Source organism: Capricornis sumatraensis, chromosome 23 (genome assembly GCF_032405125.1).
Source record: "Capricornis sumatraensis isolate serow.1 chromosome 23, serow.2, whole genome shotgun sequence".
Lineage (NCBI taxonomy): Eukaryota > Metazoa > Chordata > Mammalia > Artiodactyla > Bovidae > Capricornis > Capricornis sumatraensis.
The window spans coordinates 10,396,845-10,423,125 of NC_091091.1; the positions used below are offsets into that span (position 1 = coordinate 10,396,845).

At 35.1% G+C, this 26,281-nt stretch overlaps 1 protein-coding gene across 1 annotated transcript in view; it reads left to right on the forward strand.

The window, feature by feature from the left end:
* Positions 1 to 26,281, forward strand: part of PTEN (phosphatase and tensin homolog) — a 98,964-nt gene that overhangs the window by 67,781 nt on the left and 4,902 nt on the right. Inside the window, exons 4-8 of the mRNA XM_068961215.1 lie at positions 907 to 950; positions 2,716 to 2,954; positions 16,913 to 17,054; positions 22,318 to 22,484; positions 24,848 to 25,072. Coding sequence (XP_068817316.1) covers positions 907 to 950; positions 2,716 to 2,954; positions 16,913 to 17,054; positions 22,318 to 22,484; positions 24,848 to 25,072 — 817 coding nt within the window. The remainder of the gene's footprint in view (positions 1 to 906; positions 951 to 2,715; positions 2,955 to 16,912; positions 17,055 to 22,317; positions 22,485 to 24,847; positions 25,073 to 26,281) is intronic.

Consider the following 26,281-nt stretch of genomic DNA (forward strand, 5'->3'; position numbering starts at 1 on the left):
CAGTGGCGGATTAAGAGGCTTTATTTGTTTTAAAGTGCTAAATTTTTGAAAATACCTGGTTTGGCTAGTTGTTGGAGTTACCAGGATGCTGCTGACCATAAACTCTAATGTATGGAATCCCTTTCTGAGCCTGTAAATGTGGCCTGTTAATCATGAGTCAGCCAGTGCATGATAGCAAATGTGTGACTACTGGTAAAAAGACAAATTTTAGCATGCTGTAAATATGCTAAGTCAGTGTTTTTCTGTATTGATTTTACTTACTACTCTTTCATTACTCTCAGACTTTAATTAAAACAATCTGAGAGATTATTGAAAAAGATGACCTTTGGCTTATCTACAGAGGGAAAGATCAGGTTTAGAATAACTGAGTAAATGTTGTGTTTGAGTAGATTAGCATCATTCACTTTCATTCTTTGCTTTAAATTTTCCCCTACTTTTTTTTTTAACTTTTAACATACACCTTTAATACTAATAGTTTGAGAAAACTATGTATGCTCAATTATAAGGCAAAGATAAAATTGAAACTAGTTAGTTATTTATACATACTTGTGAAATAAAAAACAAATCCCTTAGCATGTATAATTTTCATAAAGGGAATGGTGAAGGTGTGGATGCAGGTGAATTTGCCCTGTTTTATATTAATGACATTACAAGTTTTGTAACCAGTGTATAAGCTCTGATTGTGTACACTTAGCATTTTAAACCTAGGTTTTCTTAATTGTAAAATGTGGATTAAAGAATAGGACCTACTTCATAGGATTCTTAGGATTAAAAAAGTAGTTAATATAGGATATTTAACATAATGCCTGGTATATTATAAAGGTTCAGAAAATGTTTGTTACTATTGCACTTTTTTTCCTCGAGTGCACAAGATAATTTCATATCAAATTAAAATTTTTCTTTTAGATGTGCTGAAAGACATTATGATACCGCCAAATTTAATTGCAGAGGTAAGTACAGGTACACATATTATGTTAGATAACTTGAAGCCAACAGTCTAAATTTTACTGTCATACCAATAATGAATAATCTCAAGTATTAAGTAATATATTTGTGTTAAAGATGGTCTGAGAAAATTTGAAATTAACTTTGCTGTTGTGTTTTTGGAAATAAGGATCTTGTAAATGAGGACGACTAAATTGAATTAACTAAAAACTAGGAGAAGTTTATAGACTAACAGAATAGAGGGTTATATCTGTGATTTGAGGCATTTGGCATAATAGTAAGAGATTACAGGGAGAAAGGAGAATGGCTTAATTCTGTAGTGAACATGACCTGCACAGTGGAAAAGGGTATAATGAAATATGGATAAACGGAGCCTGATAGATGAGAGCAAAAACTGCTTTAAGTGAGTTATTCTCCAGGTGTAGCATATCTCAGAGTCCACAAAAACTTTCATTTGTGTTTGTGAAACTCTTTGAACCCCGAGAGACCTGAAATGTTGAGAAGCTTGGCAAGATGCTGCTGTGATAGTCATAAAGAGAAAGTTGATGCCTGAGCTACAGATTAATACATTTGCCATTGTTCCTTCCTAAATATTTAGGGACAGACTTTCAAACAGTTGGTTTAAGAATTTAGAAGTGCTAATAACTGAGAGCTAGGGTAGATTTGTTTCATTTTTAGTGGATTTTTGCTGTTTACTGGTCAAAGAGTGTCTTTATCACGCTTTATCCACCTTCGAATAGACATTTAACAGGTTTTCGTGGATATTTTTGGATGCCACTGGGGAAATGAAGATGAAATGATGGTTCAGCTGGGCAGATGACTAAATCAGAGCTGTCCTGACGACTCCCTGTAGTAGTAGTCATTGTCTGAAGAGCTGTTCTGTCAGACCAAAGGCTTCATTGAGTATATCTCGTGTCACATTATGAATGATTTGGTTGAAGATATAAAAGACATACTTTTCACATATTTAAGTGACACGAAGGATAATTAGTTGAATGTTAGTCAGGATTTTTATAGAGTGGAACCTAGGCAGAGACCAATAAGGTAAAATTTAAGTTGATATATTTAAAGTCCCATTTCTAGAAAAACTTTTTTAAAACCTCAGCCCCAACTATGGGGAACAGAGAAGTTTTGAGTTCTTATAACTTATGTGAAAAGTCCTGAAACTTTGCTTGATTAACTTTGCTGCAGTTGTATACATTATAAAAGAAAAATTTTTTAAGTGTCTTTTGTAAATGTCTTTGGAATTGTGTGTATGCAACAGTTGCATTTTCGAGACCATCTTTAAAATAATATGCTTGGCCTTTCTGTTACATCAAGCATAAAATGCAGTCTTCTGCATTGTTGACTTGTTAGTGATCTGTACTTTCTTTGGAATACATGTTTTGTGATAATGCGATATTATAGATGTTACAGTTCTTTTTGCTAGGAAACGTATTGAGAGCCCTGATAAGAGGCTCGTGTGATGTTTCATTCTGAGTTTGCCTCTTCCTCCGTTATGTTGTGACCTCTGATATGTTGCTACTCCATTGCCTCCATCATAAAGTGAGGAAAATAATACTTGACTTACCTGTCGAATGGATAAATTTGAGTTAATGAGAGATTATTTTCTGTTCGAAAATTACAAAATTATCAGACAATAAATTCTTTTCCTCTATAGTTCAGATATTTTTAAACTATTTGCATGCAACATTTCTAAAGTTAACCTACTTGTAATAAGCAATTCAAGTGAGATTATTTTCTTATTCTGAGGTTATCTTTTTATCACAGTTGCACAGTATCCCTTTGAAGACCATAATCCACCACAGTTAGAACTTATCAAACCCTTTTGTGAAGATCTTGACCAATGGCTAAGTGAAGATGACAATCATGTTGCAGCAATTCACTGTAAAGCTGGAAAGGGACGAACTGGTGTAATGATTTGTGCATATTTGTTACATCGGGGCAAATTTTTAAAGGCACAAGAGGCCCTAGATTTCTATGGGGAAGTAAGGACCAGAGACAAAAAGGTAAGTTACGTTTGATTTTTTTTCCTTCTGTCTTCTTAGATCTGAGAATTTATTGGAAAATAAATTTTCACAAAGATAATTGGTAACCCTTATTTTCCTTCCTCTAAACATTGAAGTCAGTATGCTACCTTAACTTTCATATGAGCAAATGGCAGATTCATTCAAGTTTTTCTCTTCATACCTGCATTTGCATATCATGCTGGCAGATCTTACCTATTAACAGGATTGCAAAGTTTGGTCTCATGAAATCTTTACAAAGTATTTTAAAAAGTAGCACACTGATCAAAAGTAAGATTTATATTCCTGAAGCTTGCTTGAAAATAAAATATCTGTGGATAATAGCTTGGATATCATTACTTAGTAAAGTGTGATCTTTACTTCTATAATACATAAAGATTGTTTTTTGATTTGAATATTTATAAGTGAAATTATAATTAAGATTAGTCAAAGGTTCTTCTCTTATTCAGAAAACCAAAGGCTGCTAAAAATCATTGACAAATTTGTGTAATACAAGTGAACTCTTGGAGAATTTTTACAGTGATTTTCAAGGAATTTATTTCTTTGGATAGTAAGTATGACAAAACATGTTTACATTTCTTGCAAAGGGAGTTTGTACATTTCTGTCTCCAAGAAAGGAAAAAAACCAAAGTACTTATAGGGGAAAGAGAGCTCTATTGAGGAAGACACCTGAACTTTATGTGAAAATTTATTATAGTTTTAGTAATTTTTGCAATGAGGAGGGCTTTCTTTGAGTTTAATTTCTGTTTAATTTAACTTCAAAACAGAAACATAGGTGATCATAACTATCATTTTCAGCTGTATAGTTGCACTGATTTTTGTTCCTTTACTTCTTCCTCACCTGTTTTATTTGTTGTTACTTTTTTGAATTATATCTAAAGATACCAAAGCATGGTTTATTGATGATAGTTTACAAAATTGAATCTTACTGTTAATGCATGATTTGGTGAATATTGATTATAATAATTTGCTATACATTTCTGTATACTGAGTGTACCGTGGAATGATAGCACTAAAATGAATTCCAGAGCAGAGGACCTGAGGTGTTTATTTTGGTTCATTCTTTCTTCATGTAGAGGGAAACAGCTGCCTTTACTAACTGAAAATACAGAAGGTAAATTTTTCTGTACTTAAGTGAATAAATGTAGGACAGCACAAGGAAAAGAGACTGAATGAGAAGAAGAGCTAGACAGATGGATCAAATTAAAGTACAGTCACCAAAGCAGTGGTAGAAATGTAAAACAGGGTTGATGAGCACCACACAGTTCGGTCATTGAAAAGAAAGAAGGTAAAAAGAATTTAAAATAAAAATAGAAAACTTGTGTAATGTGAAGCCAGAACTAGCTTTCAGTTCAGTTCAGTCACTCAGTCATGTCTGACTCTTTCACACCCTATGGACTGAAGTATGCGAGGCTTCCCTGCCCATCACCAACTCCGGAGTTTACCCAAACTCATGTCCATTGAGTCAGTGATGCCATCCAACCATCTCATCCTCTGTTGTCCCCTTCTGTTCCCGCCTTCAATTTTCCCCAGCATCAGGGTCTTTTCAAATGAGTCAGCTCTCCAAATCAGGTGTCCCAAGTATTGGAGTTTCAGCTTCAACATCAGTCTTTCCAGTGAACACCCAGGACTGATCTCCTTGCAGTGCAAGGGACTCTCAAGAGTCTTCTCCCGACACCACAGTTCAAAAACATCCATTCTTCGGTGCTCAGCTTTGTTTATAGTCCAACTCTCACATCCATACATGACTACTGGAAAAACCATAGACTTGACTAGATGGACCTTTGTTGGCAAAGTAATGTCTGTGCTTTTTAATATGCTATCTAGGTTGGTCATAGCTTTTCTTCCAAGGAGGAAGCGTCTTTTAATTTCATGGCTGCAGTCACCATCTGCAGTGATTTTGGAACCCCCAAAAATAAAGTCAGCCACTGTTTCCCCATCTATTTGCCATGAAGTGATGGGACCAGATGCCATAATCTTAGTGTTCTGAATGTTGAGCTTTAAGCCAACTTTTTCACTCTCCTCTTTCACTTTCATCAAGAAGCTCTTTAGTTCTTCTTCACTTTCTGCCATAAGGGTGGTGTCATCTACATATCTGAGGTTACTGATACTTCTCTCGGCAGTCTTGATTCTAGCTTGTTCTTCATAGAACTAGCTTTAAGGTAGGGACTTTTAAACTATTTGTGTTATATACCTTTTAAAAAATATGAAAAAAATCTGTAAATATTCCCTGAATTTTGTTTCACTTTTTTATGCCAGAATCAGTGGCCACTGCTTGAGAGTAATGAATAAATCCAGGTGGTACAGATTAACCAAAATTAAACTTTGGTGTTCTGCTCAGTAGTAAATTTTATGAAAGAGTCCTACTATTTAGCCTTTAACACATTGAAACTATGGCATTGTCTTTGACTTGGCAATTTTTATGTCATAGTTGATATCCAGTTAGCTTTGACTTCATTCTGGGTGAAAACAAATGCTCAGAACCCTATCTCATGAAAGAGCAAACTGGGATTTTTTTTTTTTTTGGCCAGATGAAAGTAGGCTTGTGTTAGCAAATAAGAATTCTCTAAGACTTTTCAGATAAATTCATTTTGCATAATTTTCTTTGTCTTCTAGTTATTGAGATCATTTTTGGCAAGATCCTGCATGTGTTAGGAAGGAAAGGGTTATGACTCCACAGTTTTGTTTCAGTATTGAAGAGTTAAGTTGTGTTAATGAATTCGTATATTATGCTATAGTATTTGTCTTCCTAAAGACAGTGAACTTAATGTATCGCAAAGAATTGCATAGATGCTACCACTTGTTGACAAAAACCTGATAAGAATTCTTTATTTAAAGTCCTGACTTTCCTGAATTTGGCACCTCTCTCAACAGTAGATTTTTTTGTGACAAATCTCTTGCACAGTCTGTGGTTCAAAACTTGGCTCTTGTGAAGCAGTAGGATACTTTCACAACAGTAGATAAGCTTTCTCTTGGGATTAATGGTAGAGTCTTATACACTAGTGCATTCTGGTGAACTCAGGATGGAGTCACAGTGACAGGTAGGACTTCTGATTTTACCAGAGCCATAAAACCATGTTTTGCTAGGCATTAAGGTATACTCTCTGTCTACAGAATAAAGAGATTGTTTCAGAAGCCTTTTTCTGGGCCAAGAAACTTCACCGTTTTGAAAATATTAATGTCCTCTGAAGTTTCCAAAAAGGACTCAAAATCAGGAGTTATTGTTCGTGTCACCATGCATGTATTTGATGAAAACTGGTAGCTGGCTAAGCTGAGATGTCATATGCTGAAGAGAAGTGGCGCCTCCAGTCCTTTCATGACCTGCTTCATAGTTTTCAGGTTTATTTGGAATGGAAAAAATTGTTTGATAGAGGTAATACAACAGTCTTACTTTTTCTGTTGCAAACTACAAGTATGACTTCATTTGATGGTTAGAAATAATAATATGTATAATAATATATTTTTAACTTTTAAATATATGTCTTTCTCATAAGAAAACTTAATGGAAAATAAAAATGAGAAATCTTATCATAAGAACACTTGGTGGAGCATATTAAAGCTGATGTTATCTAACTGTGGAATTTTTCCAGAGAAATAAGTATCTTATAATAAATATAATTGATTATCCAAAGTAGTTTTATTCTTGAAACATCTGCTAAGAGATTTATCCTCTTACCAGTATTTTAGGTTGAGTCTGTGAATTTGAATTTTTGAAATTGTGAACCACAATTATAGAAGATACATGCATTTTATCGGTTTTGCAGTTTGTGTAGGATTAATTTTATTAGAACTATCTTTAATGTTCTTTTGCTTGTATCCTTAACTGTCTGAGCTGTCAGGGAAGCCCAACTTTAACTACAGAGAAACGCTAAGATACTGAAGAAAGTTATGTCTTTGTGACATTTTTATAGGAGCAAGACATTTCTTCTCCTCCCTTTTCCCCCTTCCCCTCCCTCTCCTCTACCCTCTCTAGCATGTTGCTCCTCCCCACTCCTCCCCCTTGATTTGAAGAAAGAGGAGCTAGTTGTCCTGTTTTTGTTTTAAGATTTATAGACTTTGCAGAGATTCTCCTCAGGTTAATCTAGTGCGGTCTTGCCATTTTTCTCAGTATACGTGGTACAAATTAGATGGTAGAGTAGTGGTGCCTCTTCACCATAAAATGTGCAGTTGGTAATACCCAAATAATACTTCAGGGTTTGATGGTTGCAGAGAAGTAAAAGTACAACTGATAACCTCTTACCTAAAAAAGTTTTCTGAGAGTAGGATAACTCCCTGAGGGAAGACTCTTTCATTCAGTCATTTATAAGAAAGCAATCATGTTATTGCTTTTCTAGGAATCATTTCTTTGCATATTTGGTCTTTACCTTACGAGCACATGGCAAAAAGTCTAAAATGAGCTGTTGATGGTTCCCACTCAAATAAAACTTCTAGGGTTGCTTCCCATCTAGTCTATGACTTACCCTATCTGCATTTGTACTTATATTTCAGAATTAAAATAGATAACCATATTTATCACCAACTATGAATTGAATTAAAATGCCCTACCAATACTGGTAAGTGTATATTTTGGAAAGATGCCCCATATTTCTGAATTCAGAGAGACAAACTTCTATTCCTGACAAACATACCCAAAATCTCTGCTGTTCCTCTCTTTCTTTTGTCTTCTCCCTTCTAGAATGGTGGCAGATTAAGTATGCATTAATACTTACTTTCTTTAACTTTTAGGAAAAAATTTTGAGATTTTGATTTTCTTTTTGATAGGGTTTGTTTTCAAAGCAGTTATTAAAGTTCTTGTGTGTTATGATCTCTATACATGAATTCATTAGCTTATCTTTAATGAAGACTTCTGTCTTCTAGAAAGTAATAGACACTTTATTCCGAGTGACCCCAAGAAGAGGAAGTTTTCTAGTTTCTTTGAAGAATGAATTTATGTGCTAGTATAATCAGGTTATTTTTTTCTGGTCTATTTATTAAGTTTCCCCATATGGTAACCTAATGAAAATTTCTCATCTTTTCATTTCAAACAAAGTAAGCTATAATTATCCTCTTTTTTGGCTTAATAAAGCTGACTATAAGGTTTTTATTTTTTCTAACGCAGTAATTCTCCTGGGCTAAACTTGTGTTTCGCTGTTATTCGATCTATATATGCATAAAGTTGTTATTGTACCTTGAAGAATCTTTTGTTGTTTAGTCACTAAGTCATGTCGGACTCTTTTGCCCCCTCATGGACCAGAGCCCCCCAGGCTCCTCTGTCTGTGGGATTTCCCACGCAAGAATACCGGAGTGGGTTGCCATTGCCTTCTCCAGAGGATCTTACTGATCAGGGATCAAACCCTTGTCTCGTGCATTGGCAGGTGGTTTCCTTACCACTGAGCCATGAAGAATCTTAGCAGTTATTTAATTCAGAACCCATTTCATATAAATGGTAAAATAGATTTGCAAAGATCATTTTCCCTTGGTCATTTAATCTGTGTAATAACTGAAAACCATGTCTCCTAACCTCAAATCCAGTGTTCTTTTTGCTGTACTATGTTCTCCTGTCCAAATTAGTTTTGTTATTATAATCCCCAAAGCCAAAGTAAAAATAGACATTTTTAAAAAGGAAAAAAGAAGTGTATTTTAATGTATTAGAACTCTTTCAGTTTCAAGTCACAGAAACCCAACTCAAAATAGCTTAAACATGAGGAGACAGTTATTGGCTTGTGTAAACCTAAAAACTCTGACCTGGAGCTAGATGTTTACCATATCGTCAGAAATCTGTCTCTCAACTCTCTTTTTTCATCTTTCTGTACTTTATTTTAGGCAGACTTTTCACAAGTAATGGCAAGGTAGTAGCTCCGGGTTTGCGTGCGACTTTAGCAACTGCAATGGGACGAGAGCTACAATTCAAGCAAAAATTTCTGGTTTAGGTTCCAATTTACCTGAACTAGGGTATGTCCCTATCCTTGACCAAACATTCTAGCCAGAGGCTTGGAGCATATATCCAAAGCTGAAGACTAGGCCCCACCTCTTTCTCCCCGCAAGTCACAGGGAGAGAGAGAGCGTCCCAAAGGGGAAAGGATGCTACATAGAGAGCATCGTTGCTCTCTTCCCATTGCAGTTGCCAGAGTAGACAGCATATAAACCTGTAGCTACACAAAGAGAAAAGCAGCAGTGTTCTGTTTCATATTATTCTCAAGGATTCTGTGGTTAATGTACCACTATTCAGCACACTGTTTATAGTTAGTTTCATCGAACTGAAGCACAGTAGTACTCTAAACTTTGGAGGTCTTTTGTCAGTGGGAAAAACAAGAGTTCTGAGAGGTTGTGACATCTTTCAGTTTACATAGTTAGTATGCATACTGTTAGAAAACCCAGGACATAGGAGTAAAAAAAAAATAGACTCTTATTTAGGTTCAGATCTTGTATTTTAACCAAGTGATTATGTACATTAGGACTGTTTTCTTATCCTTAAAATAGAAGAGATCTATCTTATAAAGTGGTTGTAGTTGTAGCTTAATATACAATAACTTGCGCCCATGGGGTTGCACAGAGTCGGACACGACTGAGCATCTGAGCATACACTGTTATATGATGTCATTGTAATAATCACCATTCTTAAGAACCATATTTCTTCCTTTGTTGAATTACTTTCCTGTAATAATCTTATTGTGATCACTCTGAAACATGGGTTTCCAAATTTTAAGCAAACAGTGTCATGTTAAAACATTTACATTGTTTCTGAGTTTAGATGTCCCAGTGAGTACTGAGGAAGAAAATTACTTTTTAAGCTGAGGAATCTAGATTGTAAGTTCATCTTGAAGAAGATGATATAAGAGGGTTGATGCACAGCAAACTGTGTAAAACTGGACCAAGAATACCATTTTGTATTAACACAGGGCACACTCCACAATGCAGATTCAGCAATGATAGGGTGTTAAACATAACATCACAATATATTAAGCAAAAACTGGAAGAAATTAGAAAAATTGATGGCAATGCTAGTAGAAATCTTCTTAACGTACTTTAAGATTGTACGTGCGTGCTCCTCTGCTCAGTCGTGTCCGAGTCTTTGTAACCCCGTGTACTGCAGCCCACCAGGCTTCTCTATCCATGGGATACACCAGGTAAAAATACTGGAGTGCATTGCTGTTGCCTCCTCCAGGGGATCTTCTGGACGCAGGGATCAAACCCGTGTCTCCTGCATTGGCAAGCAGATTCTTTACCACTGAGCCACCTGGGGAGCCCTCACTTGAAGACCAGAAAGATACAAAATAAGAAGATATGTAGAGTCCTTGAATAATATAATAAACTCCCATAAAATATATTGGTTTTCTCATTTTAAAAAGTTATAAATATTAATAATTCATTAGGCCAACCATAAAAATCTCATCTCCAGGTAGAAATATATAAGCTCCGTCCCTTTGTTATAACTCAGTAGAATGAGAAAATTTGTTAAAATGTTTAATCAAACTAAATCAACTGTTTGGAAACTTAAAAACTCAAATAATTTTTGGTCATTGAAGAAATAGAAATTCATATTAGGTATTTTTAAGATAATAGCAAATTGTAGAGAGATGGATTAATAAAGATGAAAATATAAATTTATGAGTTAGCAAACAGTAAGTCATTTGAACTAATAAATCCAAACACTGATTGTATAAAAATGCCATTAAAATCAACACATCTGTTTGGAAGCCAATCAAAGGAAAAAGAGAAAACAGAAAAATCAGATGTTAGGTTTGAGAGAAGAGATAGAACGACAGTGTGAAAGTGGTATTAAAAATTATATTCAGATCTATGCTAATGAATTTGAAAATGTCAGTGGAAAATGGACAGTTTTTTAAAAATTATTTTAATTGAAGGCTAATTACTTTACAGTCTTGTGGTGGTTTTACTTACACTGACAGGAGTCAGCCACAGGTGCACACGTGGCCCCATCCCGAACCCCCCTCCCTCCTCCCTCCCCATCCCCGCCCTCTGGGTTGTCCCAGTGCACCGGCTTTGAGTACCCTGATTCACGCATTGAACTTGCACTGGTGATCTGTTTCACATATGGTAATATACATGCTTCAGTGCTTTTCTCTCAAGTCATCCCACCCTCGCCTTCTCCCACAGAGTCCAAAAGTCTGTTCTATCTGTGTCTCTTTCACTGTCTCACCTATAGGGTCATCATAACCATCTTTCTAAATTCCATATATATGCGTTAATATACTGTATTGATGTTTTTCTTTCTGACTTCCTCTGTATAATAGGCTCCAGTTTCATCCACGTCATTAGAACTGATTCAGATGTGTTCTTTTTCATAGCTGAGTAATATTCCATTGTGTATATGTACCACGACTTTCTTAATAAGTGTGTTATCATAAGTGTTTCAAGATGAAATACAAAGTCTGAATAGACCATCTAAGAGTGAAAATGTGTAGGAGCCTTCAAGAATTAAGTACCAGATTTGTATTTCAGCCTGCTATAATACCTTGAAGCATCAAATAATTATGTTATTTAAATTGGTCCAGGTGTTGGAAGGGATGTAGCTTTCCAGAGGACTGCTCACATTGCCCTCCAACCTCAGTGTGATAAGGATAACATTTTTAAAACCAGAAAGCATAATACAGGGAGGTTAAAAGTTTGGCCAAAAGTAAGAGTATGTGGAAAGGAGTAGTGAGAGATAAGAGTAGAAAATGAAGTTGGACTTTATTTTTATGTTTGTTAAAAAATTACGAGCTTCTCTGGTGTGGCTCAGTGGTTAAGAATCTGCCTGCCAAGCAGAAGACGCAAGTTTGATCCCTGGGTTAGGAAGATTCCCTGGACAAGGAAATGGCAACCCACTCCAGTATCCTTGCCTGGGAAATCCCATGGTCAGAGGAGCCTGGGGTTGTGAAAGAGTTGGACATGACTTAGCAACTAAACAACAAACATGAAGAATTACAGTATTTGATAAACTTGTTCTTATTTGGGTAGACACTGGGAAGCCATTTAACATTTTGAATTAATTGTTTATGTGATTAATCTTATATTTTTGTCAAATAAAAAGTGTGTTTCCTTTGCTCTATGATAGTGATGGTATTAGAAGAGATTTGGCCCTCAGCTGCTGGAGAAAATAGTAAGTGAGTAATTAACAGAGGTTGGTCCATGCAAGAATATGAAAGCTTCAGCTCTGATATATTGTTTTTCACATACTTGTGAGATTTCCAGCTCAAAATGTCCAGCCATGTGAATTCTGGACTGGGAGTGAGGAGTGAAGTCGTATTGAGAGACACAGTTTTTGGAGTTAATGTGTAAGATTTATAATTAAACTACTGAAGTAGATGGGGAAACAGTGGAAACAGTGGCTGGCTTTATTTTTGGGGGCTCCAAAATCACTGCAGATGGTGACTGCAGCCATGAAATTAAAAGACGCTTACTCCTTGGAAGGAAAGTTATGACCAACCTAGATAGCATACTAAAAAGCAGAGATATTACTTTGCCAACAAAGGTCCGTCTAGTCAAGGCTATGGTTTTTCCTGTGGTCATGTATGGATGTGAGAGTTGGACTGTAAAGAAAGCTGAGCGCTGAAGAATTGATGCTTTTGAACTGTGGTGTTGGAAAAGACTCTTGAGTCCCTTGGGCTGCAAGGAGATCCAACCAGTCTATCCTAAAGGAGATCAGTCCCAGGTGTTCATTGGAAGGACTGATGTTGAAGCTGAAACTCCAGTACTTTGGCCACCTGATTTGGAGAGCTGACTCATTTGAAAAGACCCTGATGCTGGGAAAGATTGAGGGAAGGAGGAGAAGGGGACAACAGAGGATGAGATTATTGGATGGCATCACCGACTCAATGGACGTGGGTTTGGGTGTACTCCGGGAGTTGGTGATGGACAGGGAGGCCTGGTGTGCTGCAGTTCATGGCATCACAAAGAGTCGGACATGACTGAGCGACTAAACTGAGACTGAAGTAGATAGGATTGATATAAAGAGGGGATAGCTGAGATCGATTTTGGGGGGACAAGAAGAGAAGAAATAGCCAATAAAGATAAGAAAATACCTTTAGAGAGTGTATCCTGTGAAAGAAGCAGGGAGTTTTCAGAATGGCAGCCAAACAAATGAGCCACAGTGGTAGTAGGAAAATGATAGAAAATGACCACTATTGACCATTAGAACTAAAGACCTTAAAGAAATCAGCCTTATGCTAACAGATTTCCAAGAGTTAAGGAGACTTCTCTTCAAGAGTTTATAAAGAGAGAGAAGATGGAAGTTTGAGAGGGATATAAGATTTGGGGAGAGAATAGGTTTTTGGTCTTAGAGTTGTTTGCTTATTTTGGATAAAGGATGAGTTATCTGAGCTTTTTATTAGGATGGACAGGTGGAGAGAATAAAGGCCGATGTCAGAGAGGCGATAATTAATAGAACACTTGCAGAAATGGAACCAGTGTGAACATGAAGAGACACTTCTATAAAATATCAGCACTAAAAAGATTTTAAGGTGAGAGAAAATAATTCTGAGGGTGCTCACATTGGGTTACCTCAGGGTTTCCAGTAAAATGAGAACTTAGTTATTTGACCATGATGTTTGGGACTGGACAGAAAGAGAGGTGGATAAACAAAATGCTGAAAACATTATAGTCAGGTGTTAATAAGTGTATCCCAGGGGGAAGTTATTGAATGATACAGATTTGGCATTGGTGAGGCTAAGTAAAGACAGTAGAATGTAAGTTAGGAGGAAGAGTGGGAGGAGCACTAAACACCCTCCTGGCCAGTGAATAAAAGGGGATTGAAGAGGAGGCAGTGGCTGCTTTTTGAGATGATGGCCAGGAATGTGATGCTAAGCCAACCTTAGAATGCTGAGTTTAGCTAGAATTAAAGTGATTTTAATGTTTCACTTGAGGAAAAACAGTTAAGAATATAAGTAATTTTCTAGGAGAATATTTAGTGGTAGAGAGTAGAACTATATTTGGGGGATGTAGTTATAGACCAGTTTAGCTTTAAAATTACTAATTCAAGAATAGAATTGATTTTATTAGTCTTAATTTAATGAAAAATGGAAAAATTTGAACATGTAATTTTTAATCTTCAAGAGCTTTTAAAGGTCAGCCCTTTTTTTTTTAAGATCAGTAAGTTCATTTCTTAGATTTTTTTAAAAATATGTATATATATTTAAATTTAATCGTAATATTCAAGATGCTGTAGGTAAAACATGCACATGAATCGTTGTTTCCAGTGTATGCATTCAGGATATATGATGTTTAAAACGTTATAAATCACATTGTCAACTTAGTGTGGAAGTTTTAGTCGTTTTATTTCAAATCCTAGATTACATTGTGATTCATTGTATTGTTATTTAAATTTTAGTTAGGTGCATCTCTGCTGTGAGAGACAAGAATAGAGTGAGGACAACATCTCAGGGGCTTATAGTACACATTTGGACCTTCCAACTTTTTTTTTTCCCAAGCAAAGCTAGAGTTTATGTATTACCAAATGTAGAGACCTAACAGAAAACTAACCTGACTTGGTGGTGCTGAACTCCGAGCATTTGCTTGTCTGTATCTGTGAAGCTTTTGATCTCTCCACAAGTTTTAAATTTCTGTTAATTTAGGCACATTGAATTTGAGATGCTGGTTAGCTAACAGATAAGGATTGCAAAGTTAAGATACAGAAGACTAATTATACATAATTTGATAGTAAAATAATACATTTAAATTACATTTTCCAGCATTTTTCTTTGAAATGTGTCAGTAACTTTGATTCTTGTAATTACACATTAACTACTCATTCATTGCTAGCAGCTATTAGATTCATAGTATTTTTTCTCTATGCGTTTGCCTTTTTGTTAAGGATTAACTGAGTTTCTAAAACCTGTATTACAGATAAACTACCAATCACTTGCTACTTGAATAAAATTAAAACTTTGAAAATCTTCTAGTTATTTCATGCACACTTATACCAAGAATGAAGATAAGGACGAAAAAGATCATCTTTCATTCCACTAAACCCCAATAAAAACTTGACAGCTTGGTCGTCTTAAAGGTTTCCATTGATTTAATTTTTAAATTTTAATTTGATTTTAATTTTTAGACTAGGTTATAAATATACATGGTTCAAAAAAGATTCCCCCCCATCCATCTTCTGTGTGCTGTTTCCCCCAACCTGCTTTGCAATTCTGTATTTTATCTTGATAAACATGAAAAGGGTTTTTTGGGGGGACAAGGTTAAGTGGAATTAAGTAATATGATATAGAGAATAATTTTAAGCTTAACAGTTTTTAAAATTTAATGATAAATTTTTACATTGGTATGTGTAGCAGCTCTTAAAATAACACAGCTTTAGTTCTGTTTGTTTAAGAAAATACGTAGAACTAAAAATACTACAGTTCCAAAAATTATACCTTAAATATTTGGTAGAATTTCTAAAATCACTGATTCGGATTTCTGTAACATTTTGTTGTTTTAGCATGGTTTTGTGTAAACTTCATTTAGTGTTTAATCCCCATGAGAATCTTGTGAAGGTAGTATTATTGTCTTCATTTTCCTGAAGAAACAAAATTTGTGTTTTGACTATCAGCATTCACATCCAAGTCTCCTGATTAAATGATCTTTGTGCTATAGCCATAATCTTAGATTTTGAAGTGACTTTTATCCATTATTTGGCACTTTATGTATTTTTTTAATTGTAATAAAATCATACTAACCTTTATGAAAGTGCTGAAATGAGTACCTATATACCTGCCATTCAACATACTTATCTTTAAACTTACATAAATGTGCTTTCTACTATTCATTGGAGAAGGAAAACATAAAAGTCCAGAGATTTTACAACATAGGGCAATTTAGATGCTGATATAACATCTAAAAGAGAAATACTGCAACTTCTAGGTTGAATGTTTAAATTTTCCTGAAGTAATATTGTGTAACAGGAAAAGAAACCTTCAGTAAGTTCCCTAATACCTCATTTACTCAGCCCATTAGTGAATGCATTGCTGCCCACATTAGATTTTTTTTTTTCTTGAGGTAAGTCAGGGTCTCCATTTAAACACCACATGAATTGTATATATTTTTTAGCATTTGTATATTTGAGTGTCCCTTGGACAGCAAGGAGATCAAACCAGTCAATCCTAAAGGAAATCAACCCTGAATATTCATTAGAAGGACAGATGCTAAAGCTGAAGCTCCAGTACTTTGGCCACCTGATTGATGCGAAGAGCTAACTCATTGGAAAAGACCCTCATGCTGGGAAAGTTTGAGGGCAAGAGGAGAAGGGGATGACAGAGGATGAGATGGTTAGATGGCCTCACCAACTCAGTGGACATGATTTTGAACAAGCTCCAGGAGGTAGTGAAAGACAGAGAAGCCTGACATGCTGCAGTTCATGGGATCGCAAAGAGTCAGACATGACTTCGCAATTGAACAAGAACATACTTAACTTTTCTAAAACATTATGTATTTCCAAGGTAACATAGCTCAGGGACACCTCTAAGTACCGTTGTTATCAGATTATAGCATACATTTGTGTCAGCCACACACTCTTGTTTTTGTTGGGTTCTAAAGCCAACATCTTTTTTGCTGCTGCTATTTCTGTCTCATAAAGGCAATATGTCTTTATTTAGTTTGCTGATTCTCTTGCCTAGAAAATAAGTATCCAGGTTTGTGAGAAATTTTGTTCTATAAATCCTTGGGGGGAACCCTATGTGTGAAGGCTTTTGACAGTTGTTTTGGATATGCACTGGCCTTTGCTTATTGGGTGCATGGTTCAAAGGTTGTTGTGACCATTGAATAGATGGGAGTGCTATGATAATTGATTTTAAGGGAGGAGAGTTACTGTGATATTTCCTTCATATTGATGTTGCTTTGATTTACTCTATTACCAAGCTAGGTTTAAATGTTAGATCATTAAAGGTCAAATTTTTAATGTATATATGTTCTTCAGCAGACACAATGAAACTTTTCTTCTGACTTTGCCTTTCTGTCTTTTTTTGTCTGTTCACCAGGGAGTAACTATTCCCAGTCAGAGACGCTATGTGTATTATTATAGCTACCTGTTAAAGAATCATCTGGATTACAGACCAGTGGCACTATTGTTTCACAAGATGATGTTTGAAACTATTCCAATGTTCAGTGGTGGAACTTGCAGTAAGTGCTCTAAATCTTCATCCTCTCATTTACTATAACACTTTTCTTAACATATGTAGAAGTTTATAAAAAGTCTATAAAGAAATTTAGCACACTTAAACTTTATGCAAGTTTGTATATTTCTGAGGTGTCCAAACTGATTACTTAACTCAGCTGTTCAGCACACATTGGCCTAAGGAAGCCCAGACCATTGGGTCTGAAAGACTTTGAAGCCATATTATATTTATGAAAGAAGTATTCCATGCCACAACCACCAAATGCAGCCTATATTCTGACTTGGTGACTTAAAGCTTGTCCTGTCAGTGATTCAGTATGAGTAGCATTGAGATTCAGCACTTCAGTGGTGTTAGGGTAGGAACCAATTCCTCAGTATCTTAGGAAGACCAGATGTTAATAGAAATGGTGATAAGGACATTAAAAAAAAACAGTTATAAGACATAGCAACATGCTGAAGTATATTGATTGAGTGTGGAGTATTAGAGAAAGCCTAGCTTTAGATCTGAGTTCCAGTGCTAAAGAGGCTTCCCAAATGGCTCAGTAGTAAAGAATCACCTATCAGTACAGGAGATGTGGATTTGATCCATGGGTGCCCTCAAGCGTGATTGCTTTGGAGGAGGAAATGGCAGGTCTTTCCAGTATTCTTGCCCAGCAAATCCCATAGACAGAGGATCCTGTCGGGCTGCAGTCAGTCCCTGGGGTCACAAAGAGTTGGACGTGACTAAGTGACTGAGACCCCTGTGTCTCCCTCCAGTGCTACAGTTGTCATTAATGTGCTGTGTAACCAAGGGCACATCATCTACCGCACCTCTCTTTGTCTTTGTTTATCAATAATACGAGGATATTCTGAAATCTGAAACTTCCTAGAAAAGTGCTTAAAGAAGATCATGTCATTGATGTCTGCCTTTCTCTCTCATCCTGACTTCTGTAAGCCTACCTCAGGCCTCCTGGTCCTTTTCTGCTTCTCTCCTATTCTTTGCCAGAGTTCTTAAGCTAGACTGATAGGAACCTTAAAACCTTGACCCTGAGCAGGCGGTCACGAGAGAACATGTGGAAGTGTTAATACAGCCCTATAAAAGAACAGACTGTGCTGCTTTTTTCTGTTACAGAGTCTTTTGTATTAGTTTCTGTCTTGGAAGTGATTAGTCGTATTTTCATGTTTGTGTCTGTGTGTGCTCAGTTCTGTCTGACTCTTTGTGACGCCATGGACTGTAGCCCGCCAGGCTCCTCTGTCTATGGGATTTTCCTGGCAAGAATACTAGAGTGGGTTGCCATTTCCTATTGCATTTCGTGTTTAAGAACTGTGTTTTGTTTATTTAGAATACAGTTTTGTAGTTTCTAGATAAGATGTAACTGTGTTATTTTTCTAATACCTCTAACAGTATTTCAGTGATTCTTTGCAATTTGTTGGTGGTTTTATTTTTTAGCCTAAAGTTTTCTTCTTACAGTATTTATGTAACTTAAAAGCCTTGTGACGCTGAATTAATTTATACCTAGGGAGTTAATTTCTTTATGTTGTTTATGTTGTCAGGTGTGATCACCTTCATTAGATCTTTCCTGTATTCTTAGGGCAAGTTAATTTTATTTACCAAAGACCTTAGCATAGCATGTGGAAGACTTCAAAGAGACCTCATTGATGTTTTTGTCATCTCAGTACAATTTTAAAAACTGCTGAGTACAAGGTACTATGCTGTCAAGAGGTGATTGACATACGAACTTAGATTTATAGCAGAGAAGGGAAAGGGGAAAAAAAAATGCAAAAAAACTCATGTTCTTCCTATAGTGTTAGATATCAGTGTAAGAGCCAAATGGCAAGGTACAAAATATTACAGAAATACACATTTAGTTCAGTAATTTTATCTACTCTAATTTATTTTTCCATATTGGTCTCTCTAGCAAACATCCGTCAGTTCTTCTCTATAGTTGTGCTCTGCCTTTAAACCATGTGTGTTGTGTGTGTCTGTGTATATTGGACCTCTTAGTATTATATTTAAACTTTGCAAGTTACTACTGAGATCTGTTTAATCTTTACCAATTTTCTAGTTCTTTGTTTACATATTATGATTCAATACTGTCTAGTAAAGCTGTAATATATAACTAAATGTGTGGTTGTACGTGTAAATTACAAATAGTATATTCAGAAAAATCAAGTTGGGGGGAGTTGTCAAATACTTTTGTGAAGGAAGTCCAGCTCTTTATTGAATATTGGAGAAAGCATGCAATTTAGATTGGCCTTTAAACTATAGAAAATTACAGGCAGTAGGAAATAGCTTGAATTGAAGCACAGCAGAAGGAAATGAGCTGGACAAGAATATAGGGATGGAGAACAGAATAGGAATAAAATGTGTGGCTGACTGTTAGAAGACTCCGAATAGGCATATTGGACTTGATTTGATACATGCTGTGTTGTCAGTGATCATAGTAGAGGCGTAAGCTGTAGTTAGGTACAGTTTTGTAGAAAGTAGTGACTGCATGAGGGAAGGAAAAACAGTGGAAAATTAAACAGTTGAATTACATGACTTTCTTTAAGCCAGGTATGCTTTGCTGGGGCAGTCAAATGATTAGTTTTTCTTTTGCCATTTATATCTAAATATTTTACTCTGGTCAGGTGAATAAGTCACAGAAAAGGGAAGAAAGAAAAAGGAATCTGAGACTTGGAGACATGAATGTTAGATATTTTGGTTTTAAACATATGTTTTAAATCAGGTAAAGGTGAGCTCTTTACATGAACATATTCAATTGGTACTTGAAAGTATGGATTTGAACTTATGTGAAAGATATGTCATACTTTTAGAAGCATCAGGAATGAGACATGGTAGTTAAGCCTTTCATATAAATTTGGTATAGGGCTAGAATATGGGATCAGCCCTGGGTGTTCTTTGGAAGGACTGATGCTAAAAGCTGGAACTCCAGTACTTTGGCCACCTCATGCGAAGAGTTGACTCATTGGAAAAGACTCTGATGCTGGGAGGGACTGGGGGCAGGAGGAGAAGGGGACGACAGAGGATGAGACGGCTGGATGGCATCACTGACTTGATGGATGTGAGTCTGAGTGAACTCCGGGAGTTGGTGATGGACAGGGAGGCCTGGCGTGCTGCGATTCATGGGGTTGCAAAGAGTCGGACACGACTGAGCAACTGAACTGAGCTGAGAATGTGGGAAGGCTCAGACAGAAATGGTGTGAGGGCTGAGACAAACAGGATCCATAATGGTTTTGGTTTAGGAGGAGGAAGAGGAATCAGTGAAGAAAACAAAACGTGGAAATAAAGTATCTTCTGCAAAGTTGTCAGGGGTTAACAACCTTTTTCTTTTTTGATTATTGTCTTAATATTTCTGAATTTAAAAAAAGTTACTATCTTCTATATATCTAAAAGGATTAAAAAAGTTAATAAAAGATGATCACTGATTTTTCTCTCATATAAAATTCTAAGTTTTATTTCATTTCTGTTTTATTAGAGCACCGTTTGTCCTATCGAAGACATATATATATCAGTTGTGTCTTAGTCAAAAGAACCATACTGATGTTGGACTTCTGTTAAGTGTGGTCTTATCTATCTAAAATGTGAAATTCATACTGTAAAGAAAATTGTCTTCTTTAGGGATGTGAGGGAATATTTTTCAGTTACTAAAACTTGAGCTTAGTTTTTTGAGGAAATATCTAAGTAACACTAATTTCTAATAAGAATATTTATACAATTCGAAAATTCTTAAAGGTGCACATTTTAGACGTAGTTTAATTAAAATCTGTTAATTCAGATTTCACAGTGAATTTGCTTTTTAAACGCCTAAGATTAAGATGATCAGATTCTGAATTAGTGGAGTTTGAATTAATATGATTACAAGGCATTTTCATCCTGTTTGGTTTTTATCACAGTTTTAAAATCATACTTTGTTCGCTTCTTCAAGCTGGACTTCTCAGTGAAATTTTCAGTATCAAATTAAGTCTTGTAAAATAGCGCATTGTACTTTGAATCTTTAGTCAAGGAAGTGAAGATTATTGATAGGTTGTTAGAGTAACATTTCTCATTTTGGAGTTCCTTTTTCTCATCAATGTCTCTCAAATCCATATTGCAGTAAGCACTCATACTTTTTATCAAGCTTACTATTTATTTATTATGTGATTGATGATACTGCATTAAATATTGTATAGATGAGTCAGTAGGTATTTATTATACTGGAAAATTTATTTAGCTTGAATAAGCTTTTTGCCTTGTCCAGAGTTGTGGTCACATTGATAAAGAATGTGATACATTTTTTCCCCCCATATTTAAGAATGATGTCTTTTGGTGATGAGAACTTAATGTCTATATATTTATATATTTCTCATTCACTTTATGCAAGCTTATGTTTTTATTTCTTAATTATCTTGGTATGTTTTGAAACTTGAAAAACCCATTTCTTCCCCCCTCAGTTTAATTACTTTCTTTCTTAACTGCTAGGATCTTAATGTCCGTGACTTGAAGCCAAATTCTGTCATCAGTGTCATTAGTATAAATGTATTTATGAGTCGATTTAAAAAATAAAACACATAAGCCTTTCTTTTCACACTTAGCTGCCTTTTAATTGCATTGCTAATATAAACACGATGTATTTTGAGATTACTTTATTTTTATTATTATTATTATTTTTACCATATATTTTAAAACAGACATGGACCAAAGTCAAAATACTTGTTAATGAAAATGGAATGTGTTTTGAAGAGAGGGAGATTGTGCTATAATTTGTACTTGATGTCTGTTGCATTTCTTTGCAAACACTTCAAGTCTCTTTCCTCCTGTTTCTTGTGGTGGTGGCTTTATATACCTTTAAAAATAAAATATGAATTATAGGTAAAATGAAATATGGTTGATATTTTTATAATTATTGAAACTTGTGTTTATGGAATGTATTATAACTTTGTTATAGGTTATATTTTCTTCTTCTGAATGTGTAAGGATTGGTATTTTGTGGTTTTTATTCTGTTTTACAGACTTTAAAATACTGCAGCAAATACCTGTTTTAAAAGTTCCTTTTAATATTACCTCATATTGATGGTACAAATTAGGGAAAATCTGGTATTGATTATATTTTGCTGTAGATGATATCCACTGATTTATTTCTATCTATGTATCTCTGTTATTTTGTATCCATTGATTTGTTTTAGTTGGGGCATTAAAGATGCAAAATTACTACTTTGTGTCTGTTGCTAATACTAATCATCAAAATAGCTTTTGACAGTTAAAAACATTTCCTGTGAAGTGATACTAGTATGTATTTGACCATGCAGATCCTCAGTTTGTGGTCTGCCAGCTAAAGGTGAAGATATATTCCTCCAATTCAGGACCCACACGACGGGAAGACAAGTTCATGTACTTTGAGTTCCCTCAGCCGTTGCCTGTGTGTGGTGACATCAAAGTAGAGTTCTTCCACAAACAGAACAAGATGCTAAAAAAGGTTTGCTCTTTACTTTTGTTGGGAAAAATATCCAAAATAGCCATACCTTGAATAGTAACCTCAGATCTTTTGCTTAAAGCATTTAGTTGGGCAGAAATCATTCTGAAAGGAGAGACTAAAAGATGTGTTTTCTGTCTGACATCTAATAAATCATGAATAGTTTTCTACTAAATCTGCACGCGCTTTGCTTACTATGGCATCAGTGAGCCGTTATAGTGGTACATAGTCCTAGCAGAAGGAAAAGGCCATCTGACTTTGTAATTTGAGATGAATTTTTCTTAACTTGGCTTATGCAAATGAATTCTATAAAAGCATTGAAGATTGCATATGTACCCCGTTCAGTCGGTTACAGTCCTGTTAGAAGAGACGATTGATTAAACCGAGAAGTAAGCATGGGGCATGAGTTTGAAAAGAAATTTTGGTCTGTTTGTATAAATAAAATCTGTTTCCCCCATTTTGGTTAATGTTTGTTGAGACTGGGTCATTTTATATTTAGCTTCCTCAGATTTACTGAGGAAGTAAATTTATTTCAGTTTTCAGCTAGGCGAGGAATAAATATGAAGAGGAAGTAATAAAGAATGAAAAAATGTGGTATTTAAATATACTCGTTTAGAAAGTTAGTGAGGTTTGCATCTCACTGAGCTATGTTTAGAGAATATAGGAGCTCATTTTAAAACAAACAGTCTTGGTTTAAAATACTAAATGTGAACATTTAAGGTGAGCCTAAGGTACAAAATATTTAGGTAGTAATGAGCAGAAACAGTAGCTGTGTGTATTGTTACTGCCTCCTAAACATACCAGGTAGTAGTGTATCACTAATTTTTAGACAGTCTCCATAGTCAGACTGATTTCATTTTCCTGAATTTTAGCTTTTTATTGTTGTTGTTGAGAGAAAATGAGGAGGCTTCATTAACTACAAAAATTTTGACTTCCATTTTGCTTATCAGAAGAAATACATATTTTTTTATCCAGAATCCAAGTAGCTGAAAAATCACAAGATGTAAAACTGATTTCTTTTCACCAGAAACCCATTTCCTATGTGTACTATATAAATAAAAGTTAAGTATTATCTCCATAACTTTGAAAATATATTTTTCAATAATCCAAGAGGTATTAATAAATGTTTTGCAGTTAAGGTAAATTTTTTCTTTTATTCATCATAAGACTAGCACACATAAAAATTTTATATTTTGCTTTTAAAAATAAACACCTGTATCACTTTTTCTATACTTTTAGGAGTGCACTAATTCTTATTCTTTCAATTTACATTAACACATGTAAAATTGAAGGTTAAGTTAAATATTTATAATAATTTGTTTATCTTGAATTACCTTATTTATTTCCATTTTATGTGATTTTCCTTGCATGTTGTAAGAGTTTGGTTTGTTTTAAACAAAGCAGTTTTTCTATAATTAGTGCATTAGCACAATCCACAGTTTTTGAAGTTTTAAATTTTGCTAGTTTATTTTCTTCTGACTCTTAAGTATGTGTGTAGTTACTAAGTAACTTTGCTAAAATAATTGAAATTAATAAAACATTTTTAAAAGACTTCTACCACATTATTGCTGTGCTAGGTGCTGTTAAAAGATACAAAAACATTTAAGAGATAAGTTTCTTAAGGTTCTTACCATCTTCCCAGGAAAAAAACTTGAAGATAAATTAGAATAAAAGATTTAAATGGCAGTTTAAGGTACCAGATAAGATGTCACAGGGTTGTACATCATTAATTGTCAAATGATGCATACAGGCCAGTTCCACTAATCTAGAGAGAGAACAGTTTCTATGTTGATCAGGAAAGGTTTGAAGTAGTGAATTTCTGATGTGATTTTTTTTTTTTTTTTACAAGACCTCATTATTAGTAAGAAGTGATTTTTTTTTTTAAGGCAGGCATTTTGTAACAACGAAAAGTTGAAGTTCGTAACACCCTTCAGTGCTTCATTGGAAAGTTGAACTGACATTTCAAGAGCTTTTGTTAAAGTAAATTTTGTAATAGCTTGTTGAAACACAGAGGAAATTAAATCCATTTCTGAATTTTTTTAGTATATAATATAAACTCAACACTTAAAAAAACTAACATTAGACTAGAAAAGATATTTTACTTAAGGTATTAAAGTAAGTTTATTTTAGCACTTGTGGAAATACATTTTTGGTCTAGATTAGAATTAAAGGAAACTTCCTATGGGAATTAGATGCTATAGATAGATAACCCATAGATTGTCCAGTATTAGTTTTTGTGTTTACCTTTGTTCAGAATATTAAATAGTACATGGCATGATTTGTTCACTTCCTAGGACAAATGTTGAATAAATTAGCATTGTCTTTAAAAAAAAAATTCAAATATGCCTTTCTTTTTTTTTTTAAAGGACAAAATGTTTCACTTTTGGGTAAACACATTCTTCATACCAGGACCAGAGGAAACCTCAGAAAAAGTAGAAAATGGAAGTCTATGTGATCAAGAAATTGATAGTATTTGCAGTATAGAGCGTGCAGATAATGACAAGGAGTATCTAGTGCTCACTTTAACAAAAAATGATCTCGACAAAGCAAATAAAGACAAGGCCAACCGATACTTTTCTCCAAATTTTAAGGTCAGTTAAAACCATACTGAGAAGTTGGTGAGTGACTCTGTGTGTTTGTTTTATTCTAGGTATATAGCTGGTGAAAGACTTAAATGGTTAATTTTTAAATTAAGTATATTCATAAGCATTGTTTACCTAGCAGTAACCTAAAACTTTCTAATGAAATCCAGGGTGCACAGAGAGTCAAAAGGCTACCTTTTCCTTACCCTGTTCTTTGCAGTTTGGTGAAATATGGGGCATAAGTTGGGGACGGGATTTAAGTTGGATATGAAGTAGGAATAGGTGAAGAAAGAAGTGGGAAGGAACTCAGCCCTTTAGGAATGATTCATATGGAATGTTTTCACTGCTTCTCCCATTCTCCCTCTCCATTTTATTCTCAACTCCTTAGAGCTATCTTAAAAATGACTTGATTGTAATCATCAGTCTTGTTTATACTTTTTAAAGATCTGTGGTTTTTTGATGGGCCCTACAGAGAGCTGTGTAATTTAGCATGGGACTACTTTCTGCGTCTAGTCTAGCCACATTCTCTTTCTGCAGCTCACTCAGACTGGTCTCTTGTCAGTTCTTCAGTTGCCTCAGGTCTTTGCAGTTCGTTTCCTTCTCCCCATAGTGCTCCAGCCCGCAGCCTCTCCCTGCCCTTCACTTGGCTGTCCTTACATTCTAACCTTCGCTTCAGTCTCGTGTGCTCTGAAAGGCCTTCTCTGATCATCCTCTGCTCTTCTTCCTTTTTTTAAACTCTGCCTACCTCCTCTTGTTACAGAATTATTTGGTTCATTTTACTTTTATCTGTATGTCACATGTATTTGTGTACTTTTGTTTATATTTCTAGATGGAATCAGGTTAAAAATCTGACTTGTGAACATTCCCTAATGGTTGTTTGCCATTTTTTTCTTATTCTCATTTCTTCTTCTCTATTGTACTTGATTTTTCTCTCTCCCTTTTGCCACACCCTCTTCCTTTCTTTTTAAAAATTCTCTCTTCATCCCATTAAATAAATTCTCTCTTCATTCCATTCCAATAAAATGGAGAGGGAGAATGATAGAAGCAGTGAAAACATTCCATATGAATCATTCCTAAAGGGCTGAGTTCCTTCCTACTTCTTTCTTCACCTAAGTTTAAGGATATTGCTGGTAGTAATAAAAATAGAGAGGGGCTACCTGTTTCAAGTGAAAATGGAGCGAATAAGTACCTTGAGATCTCATATTTAAAGTGTTTTGA